The sequence below is a fragment of the Phascolarctos cinereus genome, unplaced genomic scaffold, assembly GCF_003287225.1.
Source record: "Phascolarctos cinereus isolate Bilbo 61053 unplaced genomic scaffold, phaCin_HiC Scaffold_9;HRSCAF=440, whole genome shotgun sequence".
In the NCBI taxonomy this organism is placed as follows: domain Eukaryota; kingdom Metazoa; phylum Chordata; class Mammalia; order Diprotodontia; family Phascolarctidae; genus Phascolarctos; species Phascolarctos cinereus.
This window is the reverse complement of record NW_027556402.1, coordinates 256,933,598-256,959,307: the sequence shown is the minus strand read 5'-3', so window position 1 is coordinate 256,959,307 and position 25,710 is coordinate 256,933,598. Positions and strand designations below refer to the sequence as shown.

Below are 25,710 nucleotides of genomic sequence, written 5' to 3'. Positions count from 1 at the left end.
CAGATTCTAAGTCCTTATGAGTGAATTCTCATGCAATCCACATCTCTCCCTCTTCTCCACTAGAAGAGACATAAAAGGTGTTGGCATTCCTGGATGAAAGAGCAGGTGTCAGGGAGTAAGGTAGAAGAAGACTGGAAAGGTAGGAGGGAGTCAGTGATGAAAGGCTTTGAATGCCAACCAGAGGATTTTGTATTAGATCTTGGAAGCAACAGGGAGACACTGGAGTTTACTGAGTAAGGGGGAGGGGTGACGTGATTGGACATGCTTTTTAGGAAAATCCCTTCGGCGCCAAGGATGGACTGGACTGGGGAGAGAATCAAGGCAGGCAGACCCACCCCTAAGCTATTGAGATATTGAGGTGATGAGTGTCTGCACCAGGTGGGAGCAGTGTCAGAGGAGAGAAGGGAGTGTATTTGAGAGATGTTGCAAAGGTGAAATCAACAAGTCTTTGCACCATATTGGACGTGGGGAGCAAGAGATCATGAGAAATCCTGGGCAACTCCTAGGTTTTGAGACTGAGAGACTGGGAAGAGGGTGTTGTCCTCTACGGTGAGAGGGAAGATAGGAATGGGGAGGTTTTAGGGCAGATCATGAGTTCTGTTTTTGGACATATTAGATTTAAGATGTATGCTGGACATGTTTGAGATGTCTGAAAGGCAGCTGGAGATATGAGATTGGAGGTCAGTTGAGAGATTGGGGCAGGAGAGGTAGATTTGAGAATCATCAGCACAGAATCACTAAATCCATGGGTGCTGACAAGATCACCAAGTGAAGCAGTATAGAGGGAGAGGAGAAGAGGGCCCAGGACATAGCCCAGAGGGACATCTATGGTCAGAGGAAGTGATCTGGAGAAGGATCTGGCAAAGAAGGCTGAGAAGAATGGCTGAAAAACCTAGCAAGAGAGTATCCAGGAAGAGAGAGCAGCTCCCAAGGCTGCAGAGAGGTCAAGGAGAATGAGGATTGAGAAAAGGCTATTAGATTTGGCCACTAAGAGGTCATCAGTAACTTTAGGGAGAGCAGTTTTGGTGGAATGATAAGGTCGGAAGCCAGACTGCAACGGGTTTAGTAGAGAAGAGAGACAGTGGGGGCACCCAGTGTAGATGGCCTTCTTGAAGAGTTAAGCCACAAAGGGCAGAAGAGACATAGGGATGATAGTTATCGGGAGATGGAAGGTTGAGGTGAAGGTATTTTTTCAGGATTGGGGAGACCCGAGCATGTTTGGAGACAGGGAAGCAGCCCGCAGGCAGAGAGAGATGGAAAAGAAGGGGATGCCATGGGGGCTATCTGTTGGAGGAGACAGGATGAGATGGGACTGATTGTTGGGCTGGCCTTGGTTGGGACACAGGAGGAGAGAAGGCAGAGAGCCCTGATTTATCTTGGGGATCGACCCCATGCTAGACATTTTGGTTCAGTCATTTCCAATGGAAAAGTCACTCTCGTTTGCAGAGAAAACAGAAACCCCCAAATCAAGGTGTTCTGCTTTGTGTTGTCAGTTTTCAATTCACCGACCTCAAGCAAACAACCTGCCCCTTCTTTGAATCTTCTTTTTCTGTCAACATAACTAAAAAAGCAAAATAACCCAACAACCCCACAACAGCCTTCTGGTGGTTGTTAGTTTGTTTCTATCTTCTGTGCATACGCACGTATATATGCACAAACAATACGCATGTGTACATGTGTGTATAGATATGCATATGTGCGTACATAAATAAAATGTTTCCTGTGCATCCACATCGGTCTCTTCAGGCAAATTCATATCTTGGAATTTCACTCTTTAGCAGCTCCCACCCCTCCTGGGTTGACCTGCCCTGAAACATTTCAGTTCATCGGATCTTCTCTTCCTTCTGTCCTCCTTCCCTCTTTCTTCCTTTCATCAGCATGGGGCTTTGAATTGCTCTATTTCCAACGTGGGCCAGTTCGGTCCTCCTAAGGCAGACTGGTGGCTGTTCCCTGCCTGTCCTCCCCCCGCCCCGGCTCCTGGAAACTCCTGGTGCCAGACTTAGTGTGGACACCAGATTGGCTTAGTCTGCTGCAGCTCAGAACTCCAGAGCTCAAACAATGGGGGCATGTACCTCCATACCCCAAAATCCTCTCCTCTCCTTAGAAGAACTTCTTGAAATCTGCTTTCTCAAAATATAGGGTTCATGTCAGACTATGCCCAGATCTCCTCTCCTTTATCACAAATGCTAGGATGGAATGGTCTGTCCCTGTCTATAGTACATTCCAATAGTATATATGTCTATAGTATATTCCAGTGACAAAATCCCTTGTCTTTATTTTTCCTTTGATCTTCACCCCAATTCTGCCATGCTTCTGCTTCTGGCTCCCGGATTTCTTACATGAATATACCTTCTTCATACAAAATGTTACCCCCTCCCCCTGGTACTTGTCCTGTTTCTTTTGAATATAGTATAACCACACAGACCCATAACCTAGTAATGCATTTCGTCCCACCAATTCCCAGTGACACCTATGAGGTTGAATTTGCCCCCATGCATTAGGACCGCCAGTTTCTTGTTTGTTATCTAAACTTCGGGCACACGTGTATAGACACTTCAGGACCTGGGTTTTACCACTGGTTTCTTTGTTAGATTTTGTCTCCTGTGAATTTCTGGATGAATTCTCAACCGCTGTTCTTTGTTCATCATGACTGTTCTTTGTGGCATCTAACTTTCAAGGATATATATTGACAGCTTGGCTTTGTCTCGTCCCCTTCAGTTTAAAGCCCTTTTGATTAGCTTTGTCTGATATCTGGCAAATACTTTCTTACCAGCCTTGGTTAGGTATACTCCATCTCCGGCCAGGCATCTGTCAACCCTCTATTGTAACCTTTGATCCAGAAGTCCAAATCCCATTCTTAGACACCACCTTCTTAGCCTAAGTTAGCTTTCCTCTTCTGCATCTCTTGCCTTCCAAGTGCAATGATGAGGAGGGCACAGCCCTGTATTCACCTTCTCACCCAAGTCTTCAACACGGCTGGCATGACTTTTTAGGTCACTCCTGCTCTTGTGAATGACCAGCAGTCACCTTTTGTCATCTGTTCTGATAAGTCTTGGGAGGGCTGTTGTCACATCTTGGATACATGCTCCAGGAAAACAATAGACCTTTTTTATTGTTGTTATCAGGTCAGCAGATAGCTGCTTCAGTACTAATCATTGCTATCTACCCTTCTTCCTCAGATCCTTCCTACGCGTCCTCTCATTGGATCGCTTTTGTGGCTCTGCTTTATCACTCTTAGGGGACCTTCTGAGGCTTCTTCCTTCTCAAGGCACTCACTTCTTTCCTCTTTAGAAGAAGCCCCAAATCTGATTTCTTTTCTCCTATGTTACTATCCACCCCTATCTCTATCCCTCCCTTCTTTCTCTCTCTTTTCTTTCCTTCCCTCCCACTCTCGTTGATGGGCACTTGTCCAATTCTTTTTTAAACTCCATTAGGACAGCTCTCCTTTGCTTTTCTCTTCTCTTTGTTGCATGTTTCCACCCTCCATCATTCTGAGAAGTGCCGAGACTCCTCTCCTCCCCCAGGTCCCCTCCCCCCTGCCCAATAAAGCCCTCCCTTCTGTTTCCTTCTTGGAGTTCTTCATCCTCCCTACAACCAGGAGTGTGGGGAGCTGTTTCTCCAGTTCTTTTGTGTGGGAGATCAGCCCACACTTGGAACACAGATAACGGTCACACAGCTATGACAGGAACGTCCATGGTCCCTGCCCTCTTTCCCTCCATTTCAGCCTCTTTTCTTAAGGTGTTGCCTGTATGAAGGGAATTCTCTCATTGTCTGCCCAGCCTTTTCTTTATCTTACCAGCTCCTTTCTCCCTCCCTTTCTGCAGTATCTCTCTTCAGGTTGGATTCACTCCCCCTCCTTAATCCTTTAGCCTCCTAAATCTTCCCTTATCCTGCATCATTTATAATCTAGGAGACTCTGAACCAGCATCTGGATCTGGCAAGTGTTACATTTCCCCCCACACATTTTGCCAAAGGTTTCCTTAAACTCAACCGCTGACCTACTTCAGTAGTCAAACCCCTCCAAGCCACCTCTTTCCTTCCCTCTTCTTCCACGGAAACTGGGAGCAGAGGCAGAGCAAAGTTACTAGAAGTTACCAAAGAGGCAGAGAACAGTTAAACCCCACAGGCATTGTAAACAGTCCTTCAGCAGCAGTATCTCCTATTTTTAGCATCAACGGTATGTTTAGATGTCTCAGGTTTGCCTATTTCCACTTTCTAATCTTTTATTTTCTTCTACTTTGGCTTTGAACTTTGTTCTAAAAAGGCAACGAATGAAATTAATGTTTATGGACAGCTGATTTGGAAGTGACCCTCCCATTGGTAACCCTTCATTTAGGGTCTCTTAGAAATCATCAGTTTCATTTTTTGGTGCTATATGGAGCACAGGCCTCAAGTCGGGAAGACTTATTTTCCTCAGTTCAAATATGGCCTCAGACACTTACTAGCTGTGTGACTTTGGGCAAGTCATGTAATCCTGCTTGTCTCACTTTCCTCATCCATAAAATGAGCTGGAGAATGAAAGGGCAACAGTGAATCACTCCAGTGAATCTTTGCTAAGAAAACCTGAAATGGGGTCACGAAGAGCCAGACAGACTGAAAAACAACTCAACAAACACATTCAACACTTTCTGATTCTTTTTTGGAATAAAGTACTTATTACATAGAAGTGTGAAGCTTCCATGTCTCCCTGACTTCAAACTCTTTTCAATAAAGTCCCCCTCCTGTCTCCTTTATGGAGTTCATCCTCCTCCCTACAGCCTGGAGTGTGGGGAGCTGTTTCTCCAGTTCCTTTGCGTTCTCCCCTGGGAGGGAGACTGGCCCACATTTGGGACACAGATAACGGTCACACAGCTATGGCAGGAATGTCCACGTTGCCTGTAGGCTCAGAGTCCCTGCCCACTTTCCCTCCATTTCAGCCTCTTTTCTTAAGGTGTTGCCTGTTTGAATGAGCCATATTTTCCAACATCTTTTTTGACATCCTTGGCTACGTCCACCTTTCCTTTGAAGTCACTCAAAACACAATGGAGGGTCTAATGGAATTCTCTTGACATTTTCTGCCCTGTCCTTAAAGGCTCAGTCCTTTGCAAGCAACAATTATCTTTGTGATGGTCTGATTAGGGACAATGTGGAACACTGCATAAGAAAACCTGTCTCTCTTGAGGAGACCCTGGAAGCCATCCTTCCATTGAGCCAACAAGGTGCTTTTGGTCTTCTGCTTTTTATACCCCACAACGTCATTTTGGCCTTTAGATAAGGACATCGAATTAAGGGTATGACCTCATGCCTGGGGCTCTTAGCACATCTCTGCTCCCTTTCCCTGGCCCCGTCACCCTCTACCCTCTTGTGATGTCTCCCCCATTAAAACGACAGCTTGAGAGCAAGGATTTTTCTATTGCTTTTCTATTTGTGCTTAGCACAAGGGATACAAATAGTACATGGTAAGCATTTAATCCATTCCTACATAGTAAGTGCTATTTGCATACAGCAGGCTGTAGAGTTGCATGTCATTAGCACTTAATAAAGCCTTTAATTTAGTGATTCACCCATGAAAGGGAAGAGGGTCCCTCAGGACTGGGGACCATTTTGTTTTTACTCTGCTCTATGGGTTACCAGTCCGCTTAGTGGACAGCCAAATGGTGGAGAGCTTCTTTATGCCTTAAGACCCATACCCAGAACCTTTTCAGCTAAGTAGAAACCATCAGAGCTTCTTAAGACCTGGGCCATGGAAGAAAGCCTTTGGGAACAACAGAGAAGTCAACTGGAATATTGAGTCTTACCAAGTGCCAGAAGATGCCGACTGGACTTAACAATCACACGCTACTAGACTTGAGTGTCTAACTCTTAAGGTTCTAGGAGATGGGAAATGAGCTTAGGCTTTGAGTGTGAGGTAGTAGACTACTGGTGGCAGAAAGAAGGCTATCTCTGACAAAGATTTGGGGGCAAGAATGAGTGTGTGCAAGAGAAAAGGAGATGGGCCTGGATGGAGATATGGGTAAGAACAGTGCGAGATGAAATGGGATTGGTCAAGTAGGGTGGGGTTGGATTTAGGGTTAGGGTTAAGACTTAATTGTACAGACAGTAGGGAGCTGCTGAGTGCCCTGGGAATCGTGGTGTTTCAGTCACATCTGTAAGAGGTTAAGAGCCCCCAAACAGCACCACCCCAAAGTATCCACAGAAGGTGTCTGCAAAGCCCTGGCTGCTGGGCTGACTTTGTGCCTGCTCCCAGGGATCCTGGAGGGGGAATAAGAGTGGGAAGACCCCAGCCGTCGCATGGGGTGATGATGACACCTCTCTCCCAAGGTGGTTGTGAGGATTGAGAAAGACAATCATCGTAAAGCAGTTAGCACGGTCCTGGGCACACAGCAAGCCCTATATGAGTTCTGGCTATTATTATCCTTGCCATGGACACAAGCCACCAACTGACACTGACGGGCAGGAAGCCCCCCCAAACCACTAGTCTTGCTTCCAGCACGTCAAGTGTTTCAACATCATGCTGAGATGGAAATGATGGAAAATTGATGGAAATGAAGATGTACTGTCACCTGCTTTGTTGCTGTGCCCTAAGGAAATGCTTATTAAATGATCATACACGCATTCATTCATCTGCAGGGTGACTTGGCCAGGGTCACAGAAATGGGAGCTGTCGAGTCTGGGGTCACACCGAGGTCTTTGCTGAGCAGTTTTGGGGTTCAGTCATCCCTGCCCTCTTCTGTACTCCAATGACAGCATATATGTCCAAAGACATCACCTGGCCCTTGTCTGGTCACTGCTCTATGTTTGGGGGGGTCCCTGACAATCTTACGTACGCTGACCACATGCAAAGTCCTCCTTCCTTTGGCCAGAGTTCTTCTGGTTTCCATGTGGATCCCATTAGAAGTGGGGTGGAAAGTGGAAAGACATGAACTGATGCTGAGTGAAGTGAGCAGAACCAGAACATTGTACACAGTAACAGCCACATTGTATGATGACCAACTTTGAAGGACTCAACTCTTCTTAGCTATGCAATGACCTAAGACAACTCCAAAAGACTGATGACGGAAAATGCTGTCCTCATCCAGAGAAAGAACAATGGAGTCTGAATGCAGATGGAAGCATGCTGTTTGCTCTCTTTTTTTCTTCTTTCTTGTGGCTTTTCCCTTTGGTGCTAATTCTTCTTTACAACATGACCAATGTGGAAATGTTTAATAGGATTGTACATGTATAGCCTATATCAGATTGCTTGCCATCTTGGAGAGGGGGGAGGGAGAGAGAAAAAAAATTTGGAACTCAAAATCTTATAAAAGTGAATACTGAAAACTATCTTTACATGTAACTTGAAAAAATTAAATACTATCAAGTGGAGAAAAAAAAGAAAAAAATGAGAAATGGGGTGGAGATCAGTGAATGTGTAGGGACTCTGAAATCCAGTGCTGCACAGAAGGGACCAAGGAGAGGTTGGGGTGAAAGGGAACCCCCTCCTTCCCACTCGACTAGACACTAGCGAAGTCCAGAGGCCACAGGCAGAGAACCCAGCGAGGTAAATCTCAGGGCCAGGCATGAGTAGACTGAGAACAGAACGCAGCTCACCAGCAGGCTTCCTGACCCTGGCTCTTGACACCGGGCCCCACACCCCTAACAGCCTCTCAAAACTTCTGAGACAAAAGTCCTGGCCTTAGGGCCGTAGGAAGAACAGCAGACAGGCTTGGGGCCCAGTGTGATGAGGGAAGAGGCTGGGCCCTGCAGGCTTCCTGCTCTCCTCTGGCCCTGAACTCCAGGAGCTGGGCCCTGGGATGACGAGCATTTTCCTGGCCTCCACCCCTGGGGTCTACAGAGCTGCTACCTTGAACCTTTGCTGCACCCAGGCCTCCCTGTGTGCGGAGGTGGGGCAGGGCAGGGGGACATCCGTGTAAGAAGTGGACGCTGGGAGGATCACTGTAGTCTCTGCCTTGGCCCTGGGCCCTCCAGACATTCCTGGGGTGGAGGGGGACGGATGACGTAGAGTGGCAAGCTGGGACGAAGCAGCTGCTCGTGGGCCCAAACGTGGAGCCACCACTGCTTTGGGTCATGAATGCGGAACAAGAGTGGGTGTCAGGGCAGCAAAGTGCGGGGCCTGGCAGAGAAGCAGCTGTCTCTTCCCACATCCTCACTTCCCCCGAATAAGGAAGTCATTCTTTTGCCTTTTAGCTAAGGGGTAGAGCCAGCAGAGGAGACACACATGATCCTAGGCAGCTGGTAAGAAATCACCAGTTTATTGAATGAAAAATCCAACAGCAACTCCCCCCATACCATGGCCCCAGCCATGAGGACAGCTGAGCCCAGGCAAGGTACTTTGGACAGCCGGACTGAGTCACAGGACAGGAAGCTGAGCTAGGATGACACCTTTCAGAACAAAGTTCTGTCCAAACCTCTGGGGCAGGGAAGAGGACCTCAGTGGACAGAACACCGGAGGACTGAGCTGCGTTAAAATCCCCCGAGTTTGGGGTAGGGGAGGGGGAAGCCAGGGCTCAGACATCTGTGTCCATGAGGAGGAGGAGAGAATGAGGCTGGAGGGGAGGGATCCTGGCAGGGTTTCGGCCCCATTAGGGCGGGAAGCTCACAGAGGGAGGAGGGGAGAAAACACAGCTGCAAGGTGGGCAGATGGAGTGCTGGAGGAGCCGGAGTGCACAGGGCCTGGAGTACATGGGTGGGCAGGGTGGGTCATGGGAGATAGAAGCCAATAAGCGCTCAAGGACACACGCACAACATGACACTTCTGGGGATGCTGGGCAGGGCCTGGGGGAGGGGGGCAGGAGATGGGCAGGCACAGCCACCCTTCCTGCCTCCATCCCAGTGGGCTCAGGCTGACCTTGGGCCTCCCTGGGGAAAGCCAAGTTGACTTGAGGCAGAGATGACATTTGTGGGAAGGGGACGGCAGTGACTAACTCCTGACAAACCGCTGGGTACTCACAGGTGACTGTAGCCTGGAAGGAGGGGGACAAGAAACTTTGGGAGACAGGGGCCTAAATGCAGAGAGGCAGCGGCCAGCGACGCTTTGTCCCCTGGGTGGACTTGGGCTCCAGGGGCTGGGGGGTGGGGCTCCCTTGGAAGAGTTGGCTTAAATTCCAGTGATGAGGCTCAAGGCCCAAGTGAGGAGGTGGGGAGGAGAGGTACAGGGGAGGGGGGAGTGACCAGCTTCCCCAGTGGCAGTGTCCCTCAGGCCCCAGGCCTGCTGGCATCCCCCTCCCCCAGGAGGTACCCAGACCAGCAGATGACACGAGGGAGAACGGCGGAGTCCTCGGCCAGGCAGCGGGGCGGTCAGGTGGACTTGCTACCACTGAACAGGCCCACTGGGAAATGCTTGACGTGGGTGGGCCACTGAGCAGCCAGCTGGAAAAACTTGATGTCACTCCACTCCACGCCGTCAATGGACACTGAAGGCAGGAGATGGGGATGAGATCGTGGGCACTGGGTGGGAGAGGGAGGAGGGGGCCGCAGGCACGTGGAGAGGTGGAGATGGGGGCAAGGACATGCACACTTGGGTGGGCAAGGACGTGGGCACTTGGGGGGGCAAGGACATGGGCACTCGAGGGGGCAAGGATGTGGGCACTCGGGGTGGCAAGGACGCGGGCACTCAGTTGCCCTGGGCCCATCCCCCCGCTCCTCCTCACCCCTCAACGTGGTCTGCTGCTGCTTGGCTGAGCAGATGAGGCGGCTGATGCCCTCGATGACCTGGCTCTTAGAATCCACCTCCTTCTCTCGAGGCTTCTTGCTCAGGAAGATAGTGGGCACTGCCAAGCGTGCCACCCATCAGGGCCGCTGGCACAGCCACCCCCGCCCTGCCCCGCCCTCCCCCTTTTCTCCGATGCCCAAGGTCCCCCGCGAGGAGATGGAGGGCACGGGCATTCCAGGAACACCGAGGGAAAGAATGCTGTCCTGCAGCCCCAGAGGCGGGCGGGGCAGCGAGGAAAGAGAGAGATGAACAGGAGGGATTGAGGCTCAGGAGGGCCCAGCCTCCCTCCCAGCACGGGTGAGCTATGGCTCAGGGCCCCCCTGCCCCCGCTGGGCTCACCGCCCCAGCGCGCACGTGCGTGCTGTCCTGCTTTGTCTCTCAACTCGAGGGACCTAGAACCCGAGGCCCCATGGCAGGCACTGGCATAATGTGCCCTGAGGGTCAAGCTAGTCTTGTCAATTGAGGGAAAGAAAAGGCTTTGAGGAGGAGCCTGGGGGATCACAGCCAAATGGGGAGGTCTCTCCCCATCCACCCGTCTGCCCCTTTCTAAATTAAGCAGAGCCCCGGGCCTCCTGCCGCCCAGCAGATGGTTGCCCCCTCGGTCAGAGCCCTTCTCCCAGCCCAGCAAAGAGACAGTGAAGGCTGCCCGACTCCAGCCTCCAAGGCAGCCCCGGCTCACCTTTCTTGTTCTTCTCCTTGGTGACCACGGTCATGGCCATGGTGCCGGAGAGCTGCACCTCGTTGCCGTGGGGCAGCCGGGACACCTGCACCGAGCGGAAGACGCTCTTGAGGGTGTTCTTGGCGCTGGCGTCCCTCTTCTCGCCTTCCCGCCGCCGGTCCCCGGGGTGGGCCAGCCAGTAGTCGACCTGCAGGCCGATGACGTCCCCATAAGGGCTGTTGGGACTCCTGGAGGCGAGCGGAAATGGAAGGAGCTGGACGCAAAGCAGGCTTGGCCTTGGAGGGCTTCCGCTCTCCTGGGGTCGGGGCGGGGGATGGGAAGAGGAATGTGGGCTCCCCCTCCTCTGGACCGTTTGTTGAAGGGCTGCAGAGCCTGGGCTTCCCGGGGAGACGGTGGGAACACGAGGGAGAGGGAGGGAGAGAGGGAAAGACGGAGAGAGGGAGAGAGGGAGAGAGGGAGAGAGGGGGAGGGAGGGAGAGAGAGAGAGCGCTAGACAGCGCGTGAGCACCTCCTGTCAAAGTCAGCACCAAGAAGGCTAGGAGGGATTCTGCGTAGCCCAGCACAAAGGCTCTCCAGGTGTGAGGGTCCCCTCCAGCACTACAGAACCCGAGCTTCTGCCCAACATTCCAGGCCTTCTCGGTTCATCTCCCTTATTTCACAAATGTTGGAAAGGGCGGCTCTGCCTCTCAATGCCAGGCTGGGGGTGCTAGGGCGCCTTGGAGGCATCTGAGCAGGGGAGCGACCTGGTCATCTCGGGTTTGGGGACTGTCTGGCCGATGTGGGGGGACGGCCTGGAGCCGTGAAGATGCCCGCAGCCTTTCATTCTCCCCAGATTCTCCGCTGCAGCGGTGACGGGGGCAGCAACCATTCCACCGGAGGTGGGGCGGAAGGGGGAAGAAGAGCCTTACAACCCAGTCCCAGGATGCTCAGAGGCAGGGAGGACGGGAGGGGGGCACCAGGGGTGGCAGTACGCCCCATGGACTGAGCACACTCCCTGTTTCACCGCGCCTTGAGCTCTAGCATAATTTTAGCACCGAGGGGGAAAAGCAGCTGACGCTTTCTTGAAAGGAGGCATCAGACGTAATAGGTACAGAGGCCACCGTGGCTCCTGTCACATCATCCTTCCTGCTGTGTGTTCTCATCTTAAAATATTCACCCAGGATGGGGAAGGAAGGCAGGGGGAAGGCCCGGGGACAGCAAGTGTTGGGGGGAGCAGGGCTAAGCCAGAGGGCCGGATCAGAGACAAAGAGGCCTCCTTAAGGAGCCAGGGGGTAGACAACAGAGGGAGATGGAGGCTTGTCCACGGGGCCATGTCATGCCACGCAGGGCCACAGGCTGCCCCCATTCCCACTACCCCAGTACAGGAGGAGAGGGTCAAGGGCAGGTGGAGCTGACCAGAGGCACCTGGGAGGGTCACTGAGGAAGCCTCAGTCGCTTCCCTGCAGGGGCCAGAAACCATCCACACCCCTCACAAATGGTAGAAAGAAGCCCCCTCCCACTTCACTCGGCTGCTCCTGGGGAAGGGCCCGAGCCTTGTGGGAAGGCCTGCTGGGACTCACACACCCTACAAAGATGCAGCAGACGGCCAGGCTGGCCTAATGGACAGAGAGCTGGCCCCAGAGCCAGGGAGACAGGCCCAACGCCTGCCTTCAAGGACCCCGAGCCGGCCCCTGCTCCTCTAGGACATGTAAGCTGCAAAGGGCTGCCGACCTGCACTGGCAGAGGGGGCTCTTTCTACCAACAAAATCACAGGGTTGGCCCCCGCCCTCGGCCACACCAAGGAGATGGAAGACTCGGGCGCCCTGGGGGTGATTCCTCTTGACCTCTCGCGGGGTTCACCTCGAGGTGGCCTGGGGTGGGGGAACGGGGCAGGGGAGGGGCACAACGGCAGCGAGGCTTACCCAACCACAGCCAGCACGCTGCTCATGGACGGGGAAGAAGGGGGCGTGGCCGAGGCATCCCGACTCGGGCCAGAGCCGGAAGGCGGGGACGTGGAGGGGACAGTGAGGCCGACCGCAGGCACGTCGTCACCGTCACCTGAGGGGGAGAGATGCTGCTGCCCAGAGAGCTCTCCTCCCCCGTGCCCCGTCCACGGGCAACGGAGAGCACACCCGCCCCCAGTCTTACCTGCTGTGAGAGGGGAGTCTTCCACCAGGCCCACTTTGACCACCTGAAGAGAAGGAAACACAGGGGAGCATCAGTTCCTTCCCTCGGTCCCTATGCTGGCGGGGGGGCTTCCTCCTCTGCCCGGCATCCACGCCACGCGCCATGCGGCACCGCGCCCACACACTCTTCAGACTGGTCTCTGGCAGGGCGCGTCAGGAAGCACAAACAAAGGAGAGAAAGCTCCTCTTGCACTCAGCCCTCTGAGGATTTGTTTCCCCAAAAAGAAAAACTCCAAGAGGCAGCTAGGTGGAACAGTGGATAGAACTCTGGCCTTGGAGTCAGGAGGACCAGAGTTCAAATTTGGCCTCAGACACTTGACACTCACTACCTGTGTGACCCTGGGTAAGTCACTTAACCTTGACTGCCTCAGCAAGAACAGAACGAACCAAACCCCAAAATCCCCAGAGAATTCTGAGAGAAGGAGAGGCTCTGGGCGGGGGGGGGGGCCAGGCCTGAGGCCCTGCTAGACGCAGGCCGTTCACATCGTCCGAGCCTGTCTGGAGCTCTGCAGGAGGGCCTGAGCAGGCACAGCCAGCACTGGGGCCGAGGGGAGGGCGCTCCTGCCCGCAGAACGTACCGCGTCTCCCGCCCGGGCTGCTGCGCTGGGCCGCCCTGACCACCCCTCCCGGGCCTCCCGCTATGGCGCTCTCTGGAGGAAGTGCTCGCCTGCGATCCCAGGGCACATGTGCTCTAGGTCTGCAGGAAGCCAGGGCAGCGCGGTGAGAGGCAGACTCTGCCCGCCAGTGGCAGCCCCTTCTGGAGAAGCCCCTCCTCGCTCCAGAGAGCTGCAGGGGCTGGGAAGGGGGCACCCATCCACTTCGGTTAACATTAAGTAAAATCGTTGGTAGAGACATGAAAGGGCTCTGCTTCCTCGCCATGTGAACCTCGATGTTCCTCTCCAGTGCGCACTGACCTGGCGCCCAGCCGAGCCCCACAGGCTGGGCCATGGCATCTCCCCGAAGGGAAAGACAGGCTGCTCTCGCCCTTCCTTTCTACTCACTGCTCGGGCAGTGAACACCAGGGTCCCACATCATCAGGGGCGCAGCCAGGAGAGGTTTCCCTCCATGACGCAGGGTCAGGGTGGTGTGGGGCCCACAGAAGAGCCCCAAAGCCCGGGGGCTCGTGGGAAGAGAAGGGGGGACTCACCCCAATGAAGGGAATAAACTTCTGGTAGGAATCTTCATCTTGGCTGTTGGGAGAGAAGGGGAGATGGCACTGTGAGCTGGGGCGCTCCCGGGATGCTCCCGGAGGGCAGGGGAAACGTGCACTCACAATTTGTGTTTGCAGGTCAGCATGGCCTCCGCCACGGGCAGCTGGTGTGTCACGCCGGCCCCGCTCACGTACTGCATCACGCGGCCCGCCACATCCAGAGGCTCTGTGGAGGAGGAGGACGGGGAGGGCCGCTCACCCGGGGGCCCGAGACCCCCTGCCTGCTGCCTCCTCTGGGGTCTCCCCCTCCAGCTCTCCCTCACCACACCCGCTGCCGAAACCCTGGGCCTGGAACGGCTCCCAAAAGACTCAAGCTCACTGAGTGCACCGGACTTAGAGATCAAGTCCCAGGGTTCCGCCCCAAGGCTTTCAGAGAGACCTCCGGCTGCCTCTGGGCCCACACTGGGAACAGACTCCAAGGGACCCCGCTGGCTTCTCAGATGATCAAGCGATGGCAAGGAGGAGGGGGAGCCTCGGGGGCATCTCCCCTGCCTGTGGTACTTCCTCAGGGCCACTACCTGAAACTGGGGGCTCCGAGCGGCTGAATAAGTCCCTCCAGGCCGGGTCGAGGAAGGTGCTGCTGTACCTGCTGTCCACCGAGCCGATGTACTTGGCGACAGGGTGAGAGCCTGGTGGAGGGAGACGCGGCAGGTGAGGGCTGGCTGGCCACCTTGGCCCCCTTGAACCCCTCCTCCCATGTGGTCTCAGACCTGCTCCTCCCCCCCCCACCATGTGGCCTCAGACATGCCTGCCCCCCCACTCACCCAGGGGGACGATGAGGAAGCGCATGTAGCCCAGCCAGTCGGACGTCTTGTTGGCCAAGGCCTTGACAAAGAACCGGAGGATGGAGCTCAGGTAGCTCTGCCCGCCCACAGCCACCACCTTCACAGGCCTCGGCATGGATGAGTTGCAATTGCAGCTGGGGAGGGAGCAGCGGGAGGGCGGTGAAGAGGCCCCCCAGGGGCTGCTCATGCAGAGGTGGGGGAGAGCCGGCCCTGGCAGGTCCCACCCGTCAGGGAGGGTCCTACTGAAAGGCACCAGGGGCCCAGGGGCCAGTGACGGGCCAGGCTGGCAGCTCCCACCCTCGAGCCTGGTGGAGAACGAGGACACTGGACCTTCCTCTAGACTCCCCTGGGGCTTCCTGGGGGCAGGGGTCGGATGACTGGTTTTCGGAGAAGGGGTGGGGGTTGGAGCCTTACTATCTCTGGATTCGGGTGAGCAGGGCCGAGAGCACGGCTTGGACTTCCACGGTGGAACACGTGCACACAACGGGCCTCCGCTGGTCCTGAAGCAGCTCTGCCACATACTGGAAGGGTAGCACAGGCTGTGGGTCAGGCCGGACTCTGCCCTCGCCGGCCCCTCCAGGAGTCTGGGGCAGGGCTAACCCCCGGCAGCCTCTCGGGGACACCCGCTCTGCCCAAAGCTTGACTCAGTAACCACAGAGTCCCTTCTGTGTGTGATTCCTAGGACTCTTGGCACTACAGTCCTCGACTCAGACCTGAGGACACTGGCCCGCCCATGGTCCAGGACAGGGGGACATCAGAAACCAAGTAGCCCGCGGCTGTCCCCCTCCTCCCTCACCTGGCCCTGCCAGTCAGCGGTGTTCACGAGGATGACGTTTTCTGGGAGGGCCGCATCAGACACCAGGATCTGATTCAGCTGGTCGTACACCACCTTTCTTGGGATCTAGGCAGAGACAGGGTGAAAGTGCTCGTCAGGTCCTCCCCCGGGGCCCGCGGGGGTTAGGGAAGGCAGACAGGGGGCTGGTGGGGGAGGAGAAAGCTGCAGGCAGCGCCTGACAAGTGTGACCTGCATTGGAACCAACAGGAAAGGCAACAGAGAGGGCCCACGAGGAGAGCTGAGCGAGGCACAGCAGCCGGGGCCGGGGTGGCAGCAGCGTAGGCCCAGAGGATGGAGAACAGACAGGCATCTCAGTCCCCACACTGAGGGTGCTCATTGGGCTAGGCTTGTCTCTGATACTGGCACCACCGGGGGACAGGAGTTGAGCCAGCCCAGAGAACTGCCTCATTTGTCACCTGTCTGAGGCGTCCCCACAATGTCACCAGCCTTCACTGGGAAAGCCCGTGGCCAGCAGCATCACCAGCAGAGTCCTGGAGCTGGGGGGGGGGCATCTGGTCTAACGAGAAAGCCCTGGCCCTACCTCAAGGCAGACCCAAAGCAAGGACACTATCTCTTGAGGAAGCCCAGGTCTCCCTGACATCAGACCTCCTTGGGATGTGCCCCCCGGCACCGACCTCTGTCCTCTGCGCCAGGAACAAGTCTAAGCCTCGATCGCTCCTATGAAACAGATGGTCTGGGGTGCCCCCACCCCGAGCCCCATCTTCCACTCTGCCCTCACTGCACCGACCCGCCAGGCCCTTCACCATTCTGGCTGCCTTGCTCTGCGACCCCCCACCTCTGACACATTTTTCAAAATGGGAAATTTCCCCATTCCAGAATCCACAGTTTAAAGACACAGATGAGCCCCCGCAGTGCCCTGGAGAAACACTATTTGACACAGGGCTTGGGCAGGGGGCGGCCTCAGACCCTTGGATAGAGAGGGGGCCTGGGGCAATGGTCTTCTCAATCAATCAGTCAACAGGCCTCCACTGAGTGCTTAAACGGAACGGTCCCTTCCTGCAAGTCTACTGGGAGGAACCAGGAGCTTGTGAGCTTTGGACCAAATAACCACCGTCTTTACCGAGCAGTCAGAATGTATCAGACCTGGGAGTGTCCAGGGAACAGCCTCTGACCCTATGAAAACGTGACTCCTGCCATCTGTGTGCGCCCCGAGGTCTCGCACTCGGGGCACCTACCTGGGTGCTGTGGCCGAGGTCAGGAGACCGCTCGCTGTCCGAACTGTTGGTCCTCTCGCTCAGAGGCTTGGAGAGCTGCCGCTCCCTCAGGGGGGTGCTCCTCTTCTGCCTGGGGGTGTGTACCCCGTCCATTCTGCTGCCAGAGACAAGGAGAGGAAGGTGTCCGTGACATCTTACTGCTACTGAAGGGTCCTCGAGGCCCGAGCTCAGCTCTGCCCACAGGTACCTGGGGGAGGCGGAGCCCTGGAGATCCGCCTTGCCGGACTTCATGGGCGTTTTCACTTTCTCTGGCACAACCAGGGTGGTGCTGCTGTCTCCAAACATGTCCTGGTCGCTGATGTCCTGTCACAGAGGAGGAGAAGCGATGGTGCCGTCTGTACCCACTGACCCTACCCAACGGGACCGTAAGATTCCAGAGCGCCTGGGAGCCCCATGGGATACTCCTTGCAATGATGCAAACCACAGCCCATCTCTCCCTCCCTGCCTTTTCACCCGGAGCACCTCATCATAACTGACAGGTAACCCCTTTTCAGGCTAGACTGCTCTGGACGTTCTCAAGGACCGGGCCAAATGACCCCCATCTTGTGACCTGCTCGAGACCCATCATCAGGAGGCTGTCAAACAAGGCCTTCTTCTCAAGGAGAATTAGAACCCAAGACTGTGGCGGACACAGTGACTGTCCCCAAGGGAGGCACAACATGGGGTAGGACTGAAAGGGGAAGGGATGACCTTGGGGTGGAGGGAGTGTGGGCAGAGATGATCACCAGAGAGGGGGAGCCTGCCTGCCAAGGGACCCAGGCAGCAGCCTGGCGAGCTCAGAAACAAACGCTTCCCGTTGGGCAGCTCGGAGCCTCATTTCTGGACACCCAATTGCAGTGCTCTGACCCACACATACCAGAGGATCGTTCTCGGTCAGACTGTCATCTGGGTTTTTGATCCAAGAAGCAGCTTTGACTCTGTCCAGAGCAGTCAGTTCCATCTGTAAAAGCCCCAAGTATCGATCACTATTGAAAAAATGTTCCTTCATCCCAAGTTTTACCATGGTTTCAAAGGTGCTCAAAGAACATTCTTTGGCCATCTTCATATGAACCTTTGGAAAGCCCAGCCTCGAGTCACCCACGGGTTACTCCTGGAGCCAACAAGGTGATGACGCAGTCGGGAACCGACCCAGAAATCCCACCTCGTGGGCCCTGATCCCAAATGGCGCCAGCATCTGCCCTTCCCTGGTCCCATCTGAGTCTGCTGCCCCAAATGCCGGCCGACCCTAGCTGCTCCGGGGCCCAGCCGCCCAGCCTGCTCCCTGCCCCACAGTTATCGACCCTATGGCCCTTCGGCGCCTCTGGGACTCCCAATGCAGAATGAACTGACCTCCCTTTTCTGCTCCTTCCATCCTCTGGCTCTTACGCTCCCACCAGGGAACACACCACACCCTTGGCCACCCTTCTGAGACTGGCTGTGCCTCGCATCCTTACCAGTCAATGCCACTTCCACATTCTCCATCTGTCCCCACCAGGCAGAAGTCTTTCCTGAGATTCTGAGCTTCACTCTGCCCCAATCTATCTCCCAATCAGGACCACGGTGGCTGCTCCCTACCGGCTCCGTTGTGCCCACTCACCCTGCCCCCAACATCATCCCTTTCCACCCCTCATTCCTGCCCATATGGATGCTGGTGTTTCCTTAAATCTTCTCGAGTCCACGTGCCTCTACCCGGCTGCCAGGACCCCTTCGGGGGGGGTTCACACCCTCAGTCTGATCATTACCCACGAGTGTCTCACTTCCATGACCAAGCTCCTTATGTCAAGGAATGCTCTTCCTGTCCCATCTTTCCCTAGACTCCTCCCCCCACCATTCCTCAGGTCTTTCCAAGGCTCTAGCCACGGCCTCCTGCCTTCTTCACCTCAAGCCCCAAGTGACCCGTCCAAACTTAGCACAATCCTTCACTCTCTGGTCTCTTCAAACCTTTGTCCCGTAGCTTCTGGTGTCCTGACAAAGCCCAGCTCTAGATGACTCCACTCTTCCATGTGTGCTGCTAAATGGCGCTGGAGGAAAGGGCCGCTACCAGTTCCCATTATCTCACTGCCCCTCGGTCCTCCTTGCACTAAGGCTACCGATGGCCCCAATCTTCTCCTCCCAAGCCTCCCCCACCAGTAGATGCTGCCATCCTCCATTATCCAAGCTCCTGGGAATGCTGCCCTCTTTCCAAGACCCTTTGCAGTCTGGCTTCTGATGTCAACAGTGCGCGCCCCCCCCCCCACCCCCGTAACCAATGATACCCTAACTGCCAAATCTGACAGTCTACTCTCAGTCAACCTTTGTCAGCGCTGACCACCCTGGCCTCTGGCTGGCCTTTCATGACACTGCCCTTCCCTGGTTCTCCTCCTACAGTCTCCATCGCTGACTGCGGTCATCATCTATGCTACAACTGCTAAGTGTGGGTGTACCTAAGGTTGCACCTGAACCTTTTTTTCTTCTAGTTTCTTACTTGACCTTATCAGCTCTCACGGATTCCCGGATCTTTACATCCAGCCCCAGGCTCTCTCCTAAATTCTAATCAATCAACTAACCAACATTTACTAAGCACCTACGCTGTGCCAGGCACTGGGCACACAGAGAGGAGAAAAGTCCCTGACCTCAAAGAGTTTGCCCTCTAAGGGGGGGGACGTGGACCGAGAACAGCCATCGGAACGAGGAAAGGGCAGGCACTGGAAGAAGAGGGGCTGGGGGGCAGCGAGGTGGCGCATGGATGGAGCACCGGCCCTGGAGTCAGTCCGGTCTCAGACACATAACGCTGACTAGCTGTGTGACCCTAGGCAAGTCACTTAACCCCAACTGCCTAAAAAAAATAATAATAATAATAATTTGGGGCAGCTAGGTGGTGCAGTGCATAGAGCACCGGCCCTGGCTTCAGGAGGGCCTGAGTTCAAATCCGGTCTCAGACACATAACACTGACTAGCTGTGTGACCCTGGGCAAGTCACTTAATCCCATTGCCTAAAACAACAAAAACAAAAACAAAAAAACCCGAGAAGAGGGGTTTCCTGGAGGAGGCAGGCTTTCACTGGGACCCAGAGGGAGGAAGGCCGGCGCCCCACCTCACGCCTAAAGCCATCCCGTGTCCATCGAAGAGGCGAGGCTCCCCCAGACCCCAGGGCACAGAGATAAGGCATGTGGCAAAGCCTAAGGAGCTGCAGAAGGGCTGGCAGAGCGATCCCACTGCATTGCTAAGAACCCTGCCTGCCAGCGGTCTGGGCGCCCACACTCACAGCTCTGCGTCATCCCGGGCTCAAGCAGCCACCAATCCATGCTTCCTTTACTAACACACATCATAACAGCCAGCATCCGTATGGCACTACTACGTGCAAGGCACTGTGTGAAGCACTTTACAATAACTGGCCCGCTGCATGCTCACATCCTGTTATTATCCACATTTTATAGAAGAGGAAACTGAGGCAGACTGAGGTGCGGTGACTTGCCCAGGATCACCCAGCTTCTGGGTATCTGAGGCTAGATTTGAACTCATGTCTCCCTGACTCCAGGCCCAGTTCTACTCGGGCCGCTTTCCTGTCACTCGGTGACCATTCAGTTCAGGCCATCAGAGGTAGCTGGGCGGCTCAGCGGATAGAATGCTGGGCCCGGGGTCAGGAAGAGCCGAGCCCAAACCCAGCCTCGGTGCGGCTGGGGCAGAACCACTCCCCCTCCGTTTGCCTCGTGGGGATGATAGCGGCATCCTCCTCACAAGGGCGCTGCGAGGGCCAGATGAGACAGCACTTGCGAAGTGCTCAGCTCGGTGTCGGTGCTTCATAAATGCTCCCCTCCATCCCTTCTCGCCCAGATGGCCGTGATGGCCTCCAAACTGGTCTCCGTGCCTCCACTTCTGCCAAATTTATTTTCCTAAAGCACAGGCCTGGCCACATCACCCCTACTTGGACAGCGCCCCTGCTCGGCACTGCAAGCTCTCCCCATCCCACCATCTCTCCTCTCAGACTCGGCTCCAGCCCTCCCTTGTGCCAGAGGGCCTCCCCTGCCCCTGTAGCCCCTTCTTTCCCAAAGCCTGCCTTGTAGAGAACCACAGAAGTGTGTCCATCTCCCCATGAGGCTGTTCCCTTTCATCACTGCGCCCTCAGCAGTGTGCCCAGGGCCTGGCACAATGCGGGAGCTCAACCACGCTGGTGGGTTGGTTTCTATTTTAAAAACAGTTCTATCTACCTTCTTGCTAACCAAAAGGAGCCGTGGGGGGAACGCAGAGCCTACAGTCTGGCCCTCAGGTCCACTCCCGCTGGGTGAGAGCTTCCCGATGGCTCTCCTCCTGCCCTGGGGCAAGAGCCTCACATCTGGACATTCTGTCCCCTTGATGCAGAGGCTCTGCCTGGAAGTGCTCAGGCATTTCTTATAAACAAAAACAACCGGGCTGCAGCCTCTGGGACCAAGAAATCACAGCAGAGGCCCACAGGGCGCTGCTGGCTCTCCCCTCCCCTCCCCTCCCCTTCTTCTGGCCTCACTCAGTCCGCCCTCTCCTGTGTGTTGGGGAAAGCAGAGAACTGGAAAGCTCCTGCTGTTTTCCGAATCCCTCACATGATTGCATAACCTCCCCAAAATGACAGGAGGGGAGAAGGCAGTGAGGGGATGGGCCAGCCCGGGATACGAGGGTCGCCAAAGCAGTAGCAGGGGACTTTATCAGGCCAGGTCTGGTCACTCGCAGGCCCCCTGGGCCCCGGGAGGTCCAGCCTGGGGAAGACACCTCCAGGAACGAGAGCTTGTGTGTTTGCCTATTCTGTCAAGACTGGCTGATAGTAAAGTCGATGAGAACATGCCCAGAGCTACCGTGAATCTGGGCTTCCCACAGCGCTGGACCCAAACTTCATCAGTGAGAGAAGACATCGGCTTTGGCAGCGAAGAACTGAAGGTCCCTGGAAGTGGCCCAGCTGTGCCCACAGGCAGCAGCCTCTGGGTAGGGCCGGGGAGGACCCAGGGGAGCCAGGTGCACCCTCGGTGGGGCTCTCCCAGCTCCATCACTCTCCATGTCTAATAAACGTAAAGAGGGACCTCTGGGCCTCTCGCAGACAGGCTTCAGAGGGGTGCGCTGCAGCCCCCTGGGGAGCACTTGCTTGGCCTCCCAGGAAAGGCACCGAGCCGGGGGGGAGGGATAAGTGATTCAGGGGCCAAACTGGAGGAACCGGAGGGGAGGCAGGGTGTGTTCAGCTAGTTTTTAAAAACTAAGCAACATTCTGGGAAAAATCACATTTTGGAGCAGGCACCATCAGCTGTGAGACTACACATCTTGCTGCCTTCACCAGAAACACTGTGCCAGACGCCTTCAGATCAGCGGGTTGCCCTGAGTCAGGAGCTGCTACGGGCCGCCTTCTTGGGAAAACTGGATCCTAGGACGGCTGTGTATCAGTGAGAATTGGGGGCCAGAGGAAGGACCACAAACGAGCAGGAAGGCCTGAAGCCGACAGGGACAAGGCAGAACCCACCTGGGCATTGTCCAATTGCTGAGTTCCTCATGCCCTCTGTTTTACAGGCTGCAAAGCCCAAGTCCTCCTGGTTTTGTAAGTCGGACCCCAAAGCACTCCACCCCCACCAGACATGGGCGAGTCTCAGTGAACCATGAGGAAAAGGCTGACTGTGGTCAAGGGCCGCAGTTTCTTCAGATAGTCTCACCCATGTAATAGGAACCAGGATTGGAAGGTCTCACTACCAAAAAAAGCAGCTTGCCAGGGCAGCCAGGTGGTGCAGTGAATAGAGCACCGGCCCTGAAGTCAGGAGGACCTGAGTTCAAATCCAGCCTCAGACCAAACACTTGACACTTAATAGCTGTGTGACCCTGCGCAAGTCACTTCACTCCATTGCCTCGGGGGGTGAGACGTCAAAGTCTGTCGTGAAGCTGCCAACGTTTTCATGCGCCTAAGAAGTGGCTAAAAGAGCCACTCATTTTGTCATCCGGCTTCTCCAGGGGCCCCCTCCTCTTGTCCCGCTGACCTTTGACCAAGGGGATTCAGAGCTGCTCTGGCCAAACCATCTCCCCCACCTTCCCCTGTGGCCCCTCGAGCTCAGTTGGTCCTTGGAGGACAGACAGACATCCACCAGCCGGGACCTGAGGCCCAAGCAGCTTTGGTAGCGTGGCCTTTAGAAACAGCGAGGGGAGGCTGGGGGCTCGGCCCACCTGATGCCCACTGCACAGTCTGCCAGGGCTCCAAGTATCACCTTTTCTGCGTGTATGTGTGCATGCGTGTGTATGCACAGGTGTGCACACATGTGCACACGCAGGCATTAACGTGGGGTCCACAGCCAGCTGTCAATGGCCTAGCTGCTTGGATGACGGCCCTTCAAACGTCAAGGTGCCTTCCGCCAGCGCAGATAGCTGCCCTCTGCCCCATCTCTGACAGCACGGTCTCCGTCCTCATGGTCTGAGAAGGCAGCGACACGCCTACCCAGCCAGGGGACCTCCCAGAGGCCGGTCGAAAACGGTCTGCTTGGGCTCCACTCCTCCCTCAGTACAGTACGGTAGCCCCAACCCCACACCCCAGCAGCCAGAGCTTGGATTGGGGTAGGGGATACCGGGTGGGGCAGCTCCACCTGGTGGTCACTGAGGGGATGCACCTAAGGGCAGCCTTCCTGCCTTCTGAACAAATGCGCTTTTCATTCCTACTTGACCAACGAATCTGAACTGCATTTGACCTTCAGCTGTGGTAAGTGGAGGGTTGAGACTTTTTGGAACGAAGAGAAAGGAGGCTTGACTGTGGCTGTAAGCCATCGATCCAGCCAAGAGAGAACCAAAAAGCCCCTGCCGAGGAGGGGTCAAGGCAGCACCTGGAGGGCCTGCTGCCACTCCTGAGGCCCGCGAGGCCTTCTGTTCTGGACAGCTGGGCCCTGGCTTTTCTCTGAGTGATGCTCAGCTCTTCGCAGAGTGCTCAGCACACAGAAAGGGCCCAAATGTTTTCTCATTCATTCATTTGTTAACAATTGCTGAAAAGGAAAGGCTACGATCCCCCCATGTAGCCTACTGGAGGCACACAGCAAAGTGGGAGCCACAGTGGATGCACAGTGGACCTTCTGACCAACTCAGGCAAACGCTACTGCTGTGTGTCCTCACAAGCGGCAAATCTTAGCTTCTGCAGCAGCTACGCAGCCCCCCCCGGAAACCCCTCCTCCATCTAGAGGGGCCTACGCACACCCTTTGTGCTTGACGCAGCAGCTGGGGTACAGTAAGAGCTGGGACAAAGGCGCACACCCCAGCTTCAGGCAGGCCACACCTTCGCCTGCCTGCCCCTGCCCCAACACTGGGACAGTCTTCCTGCCCCCTCCACTCAACACTCTTTCTATGCGTGTTCTCTCGAACACTCAGCACTCTCTCCTACCCTCCAGCACATTCAGCGCTGTCCCCCACTCCTGCACACTCAGCATGCTCTCCCTACCCTCCTGCACCCTTGGCGCTATGCCCCCCACTCCTGCACACAGCACGCTCTCTCCTACCGTCTTGCACACTCAGCAGCTCTCCCTACCCTCCTCACACTCAGTGCTCTGCCGATTCCTGCACACTCGGCACTGTGCCCCCCACTCCTGCACACTCAGCACGCTCTCCCTACCCTCTTGCACACTCAGCAGCTCTCCCTACCCTCCTGCACACTCAGCATGCTCTCTCCTACCCTCTTGCACACTCAGCACGCTCTCCCTACCCTCTTGCACACTCAGTGCTCTGCCCCCCACTCCTGCACACTCAGCACTCTCTCCTTGCTCTCCTGCTTGCAGGTGCGCCACTCCCCCCACCCCCCACGTATACCCTTTCAGCTAGAGTGTTACTTTGCTGACGGAGAGCAGGGCCTGTGTCACAGCATCCTGACCCTAGGAAGTGCTGGCTAAATCTCAAAAACAAAGCAAGCTCACTCTGACAGACTGGGGCACGTAAGAGACGAGGACCCCGCTGGCTGCCCGCCCTCCTTGCGTGCTAGTCTGCTTACCGGGCTGGTGGCGTCCTTTCCCAGGCTGCCTTTACTGTTGAGGCTGCCAATCTCTGTCTGGGAACTGGACTGAGACATTCCCTCAAAGAAAGGCCTATGAGGAAGGAGAAGAGCCAGCATCACTGATGGGGACGGTTTCACAGAAGGGCCTCAGGGGCATCTGCCTACAGAGAACAATGCGGCCAGGCCCCACGGGAGGAGCAGGTGGGGGGCCCAGCTCTTCAGTGCCACTCTACGTTCCTGCCACCCATGGCTGTGAGCAGGACTGGAAGGTAATGGAAGGGCGGGTGAGGGGAGGCTTATTTGGGGCCTTCAGTGAGGACGGGCGCCTGTTCTCGGTCCTAAGGGGCACGTGCACTCTGTTCCCAGGATGCCGGAGCTCCGGCGAGTCCCTGAGGCCTGGGGGTCAGGGGCGGGGGCGGGGGCCCACTTGAGCTTGGGCTTGGGGGTGCTCAGGACGCTCTCCGTCTCCTCCATCTCGGGCCCACTGTCACTGGGGTTGTACATCTCCAGGCTGTCATACAGCTCGTCCAGGTCTTCTTCTACTTCCCGGATCTGCTCCCGTGATACGTGCTCCAGCCCAAAGCCCACCTGTGGGACAAGATCCTAGGAGTCAAGGCCTCCACCTGCTTCAGCGAGGGGGTGCCCAACAGGCCCGCTGAGGGGCAGCAGAGGGTGCAAGGTGGATCGGGCTCCCTGCCACTCAAGGCCTGGGCCACCTTACTAAGCTGCTTCATCTCTGGGCCTCAGTTTCCACACCTATAAAAAGGAGGGCGTCAAGCCAGATGTATCGCGCGGTTCCTCCCAGCTTGAGGCCTGTGAGCCTTGCTGGACAACGCTGTTCCACCCCTGAGAGGTCACCTAATCCAACCCTTTTCTTTTAGAGGAGGAAACTGAGGCAATTTCTTCCTCTGGGTACAAATCCCTGGGCACGGGCATTAGTAACGAATCTCAGGGCAATCGTTGGTGCCCTTTCCTGACTCTTTTCAGGGAAGCTCCCTGACCCCTCAGAGGGCGGAGGGCCTCGAAACATGCAGGTGTCCTTCCCAAGGGAGCCCCAGAGGCTTTTGAGAGGTGTCGCTCTTATGGCTGGTTGGCTTGCCGGGCCACCTGCCCGCCCTCCCCCCACCCACATCCTGGGGCAGCTGGACACGGAGCCTCACGGCCCCCTAGCACACCATGCGGAGCGAGCGGG

General features: G+C 55.8%; 1 protein-coding gene across 3 annotated transcripts in view; it reads right to left on the bottom strand.

Moving 5' to 3' along the window:
* Nucleotides 1-8,212: 8,212 nt before the first annotated feature.
* PACS1 (phosphofurin acidic cluster sorting protein 1) overlaps nucleotides 8,213-25,710 on the bottom strand; it is a 90,407-nt gene continuing 72,909 nt past the window's right edge. For 2 of the 3 annotated variants that reach the window (XM_020968095.2, XM_078148414.1), the window contains exons 9-24: nucleotides 24,946-25,106; nucleotides 24,516-24,609; nucleotides 17,454-17,537; nucleotides 16,785-16,900; nucleotides 16,559-16,694; nucleotides 15,324-15,428; nucleotides 14,942-15,048; nucleotides 14,507-14,661; nucleotides 14,261-14,371; nucleotides 13,806-13,908; nucleotides 13,680-13,722; nucleotides 12,495-12,537; nucleotides 12,269-12,404; nucleotides 10,368-10,594; nucleotides 9,627-9,746; nucleotides 8,213-9,389 (exon numbers count right to left, since the gene is read on the bottom strand). In XM_020968095.2, the coding sequence (XP_020823754.1) occupies nucleotides 9,274-9,389; nucleotides 9,627-9,746; nucleotides 10,368-10,594; nucleotides 12,269-12,404; nucleotides 12,495-12,537; nucleotides 13,680-13,722; nucleotides 13,806-13,908; nucleotides 14,261-14,371; nucleotides 14,507-14,661; nucleotides 14,942-15,048; nucleotides 15,324-15,428; nucleotides 16,559-16,694; nucleotides 16,785-16,900; nucleotides 17,454-17,537; nucleotides 24,516-24,609; nucleotides 24,946-25,106 (1,857 nt within the window). In that variant the 3' untranslated portion in view covers nucleotides 8,213-9,273. The remainder of the gene's footprint in view (nucleotides 9,390-9,626; nucleotides 9,747-10,367; nucleotides 10,595-12,268; nucleotides 12,405-12,494; nucleotides 12,538-13,679; nucleotides 13,723-13,805; nucleotides 13,909-14,260; nucleotides 14,372-14,506; nucleotides 14,662-14,941; nucleotides 15,049-15,323; nucleotides 15,429-16,558; nucleotides 16,695-16,784; nucleotides 16,901-17,453; nucleotides 17,538-24,515; nucleotides 24,610-24,945; nucleotides 25,107-25,710) is intronic. The other variant, XM_020968096.2, reaches the window with a different exon arrangement.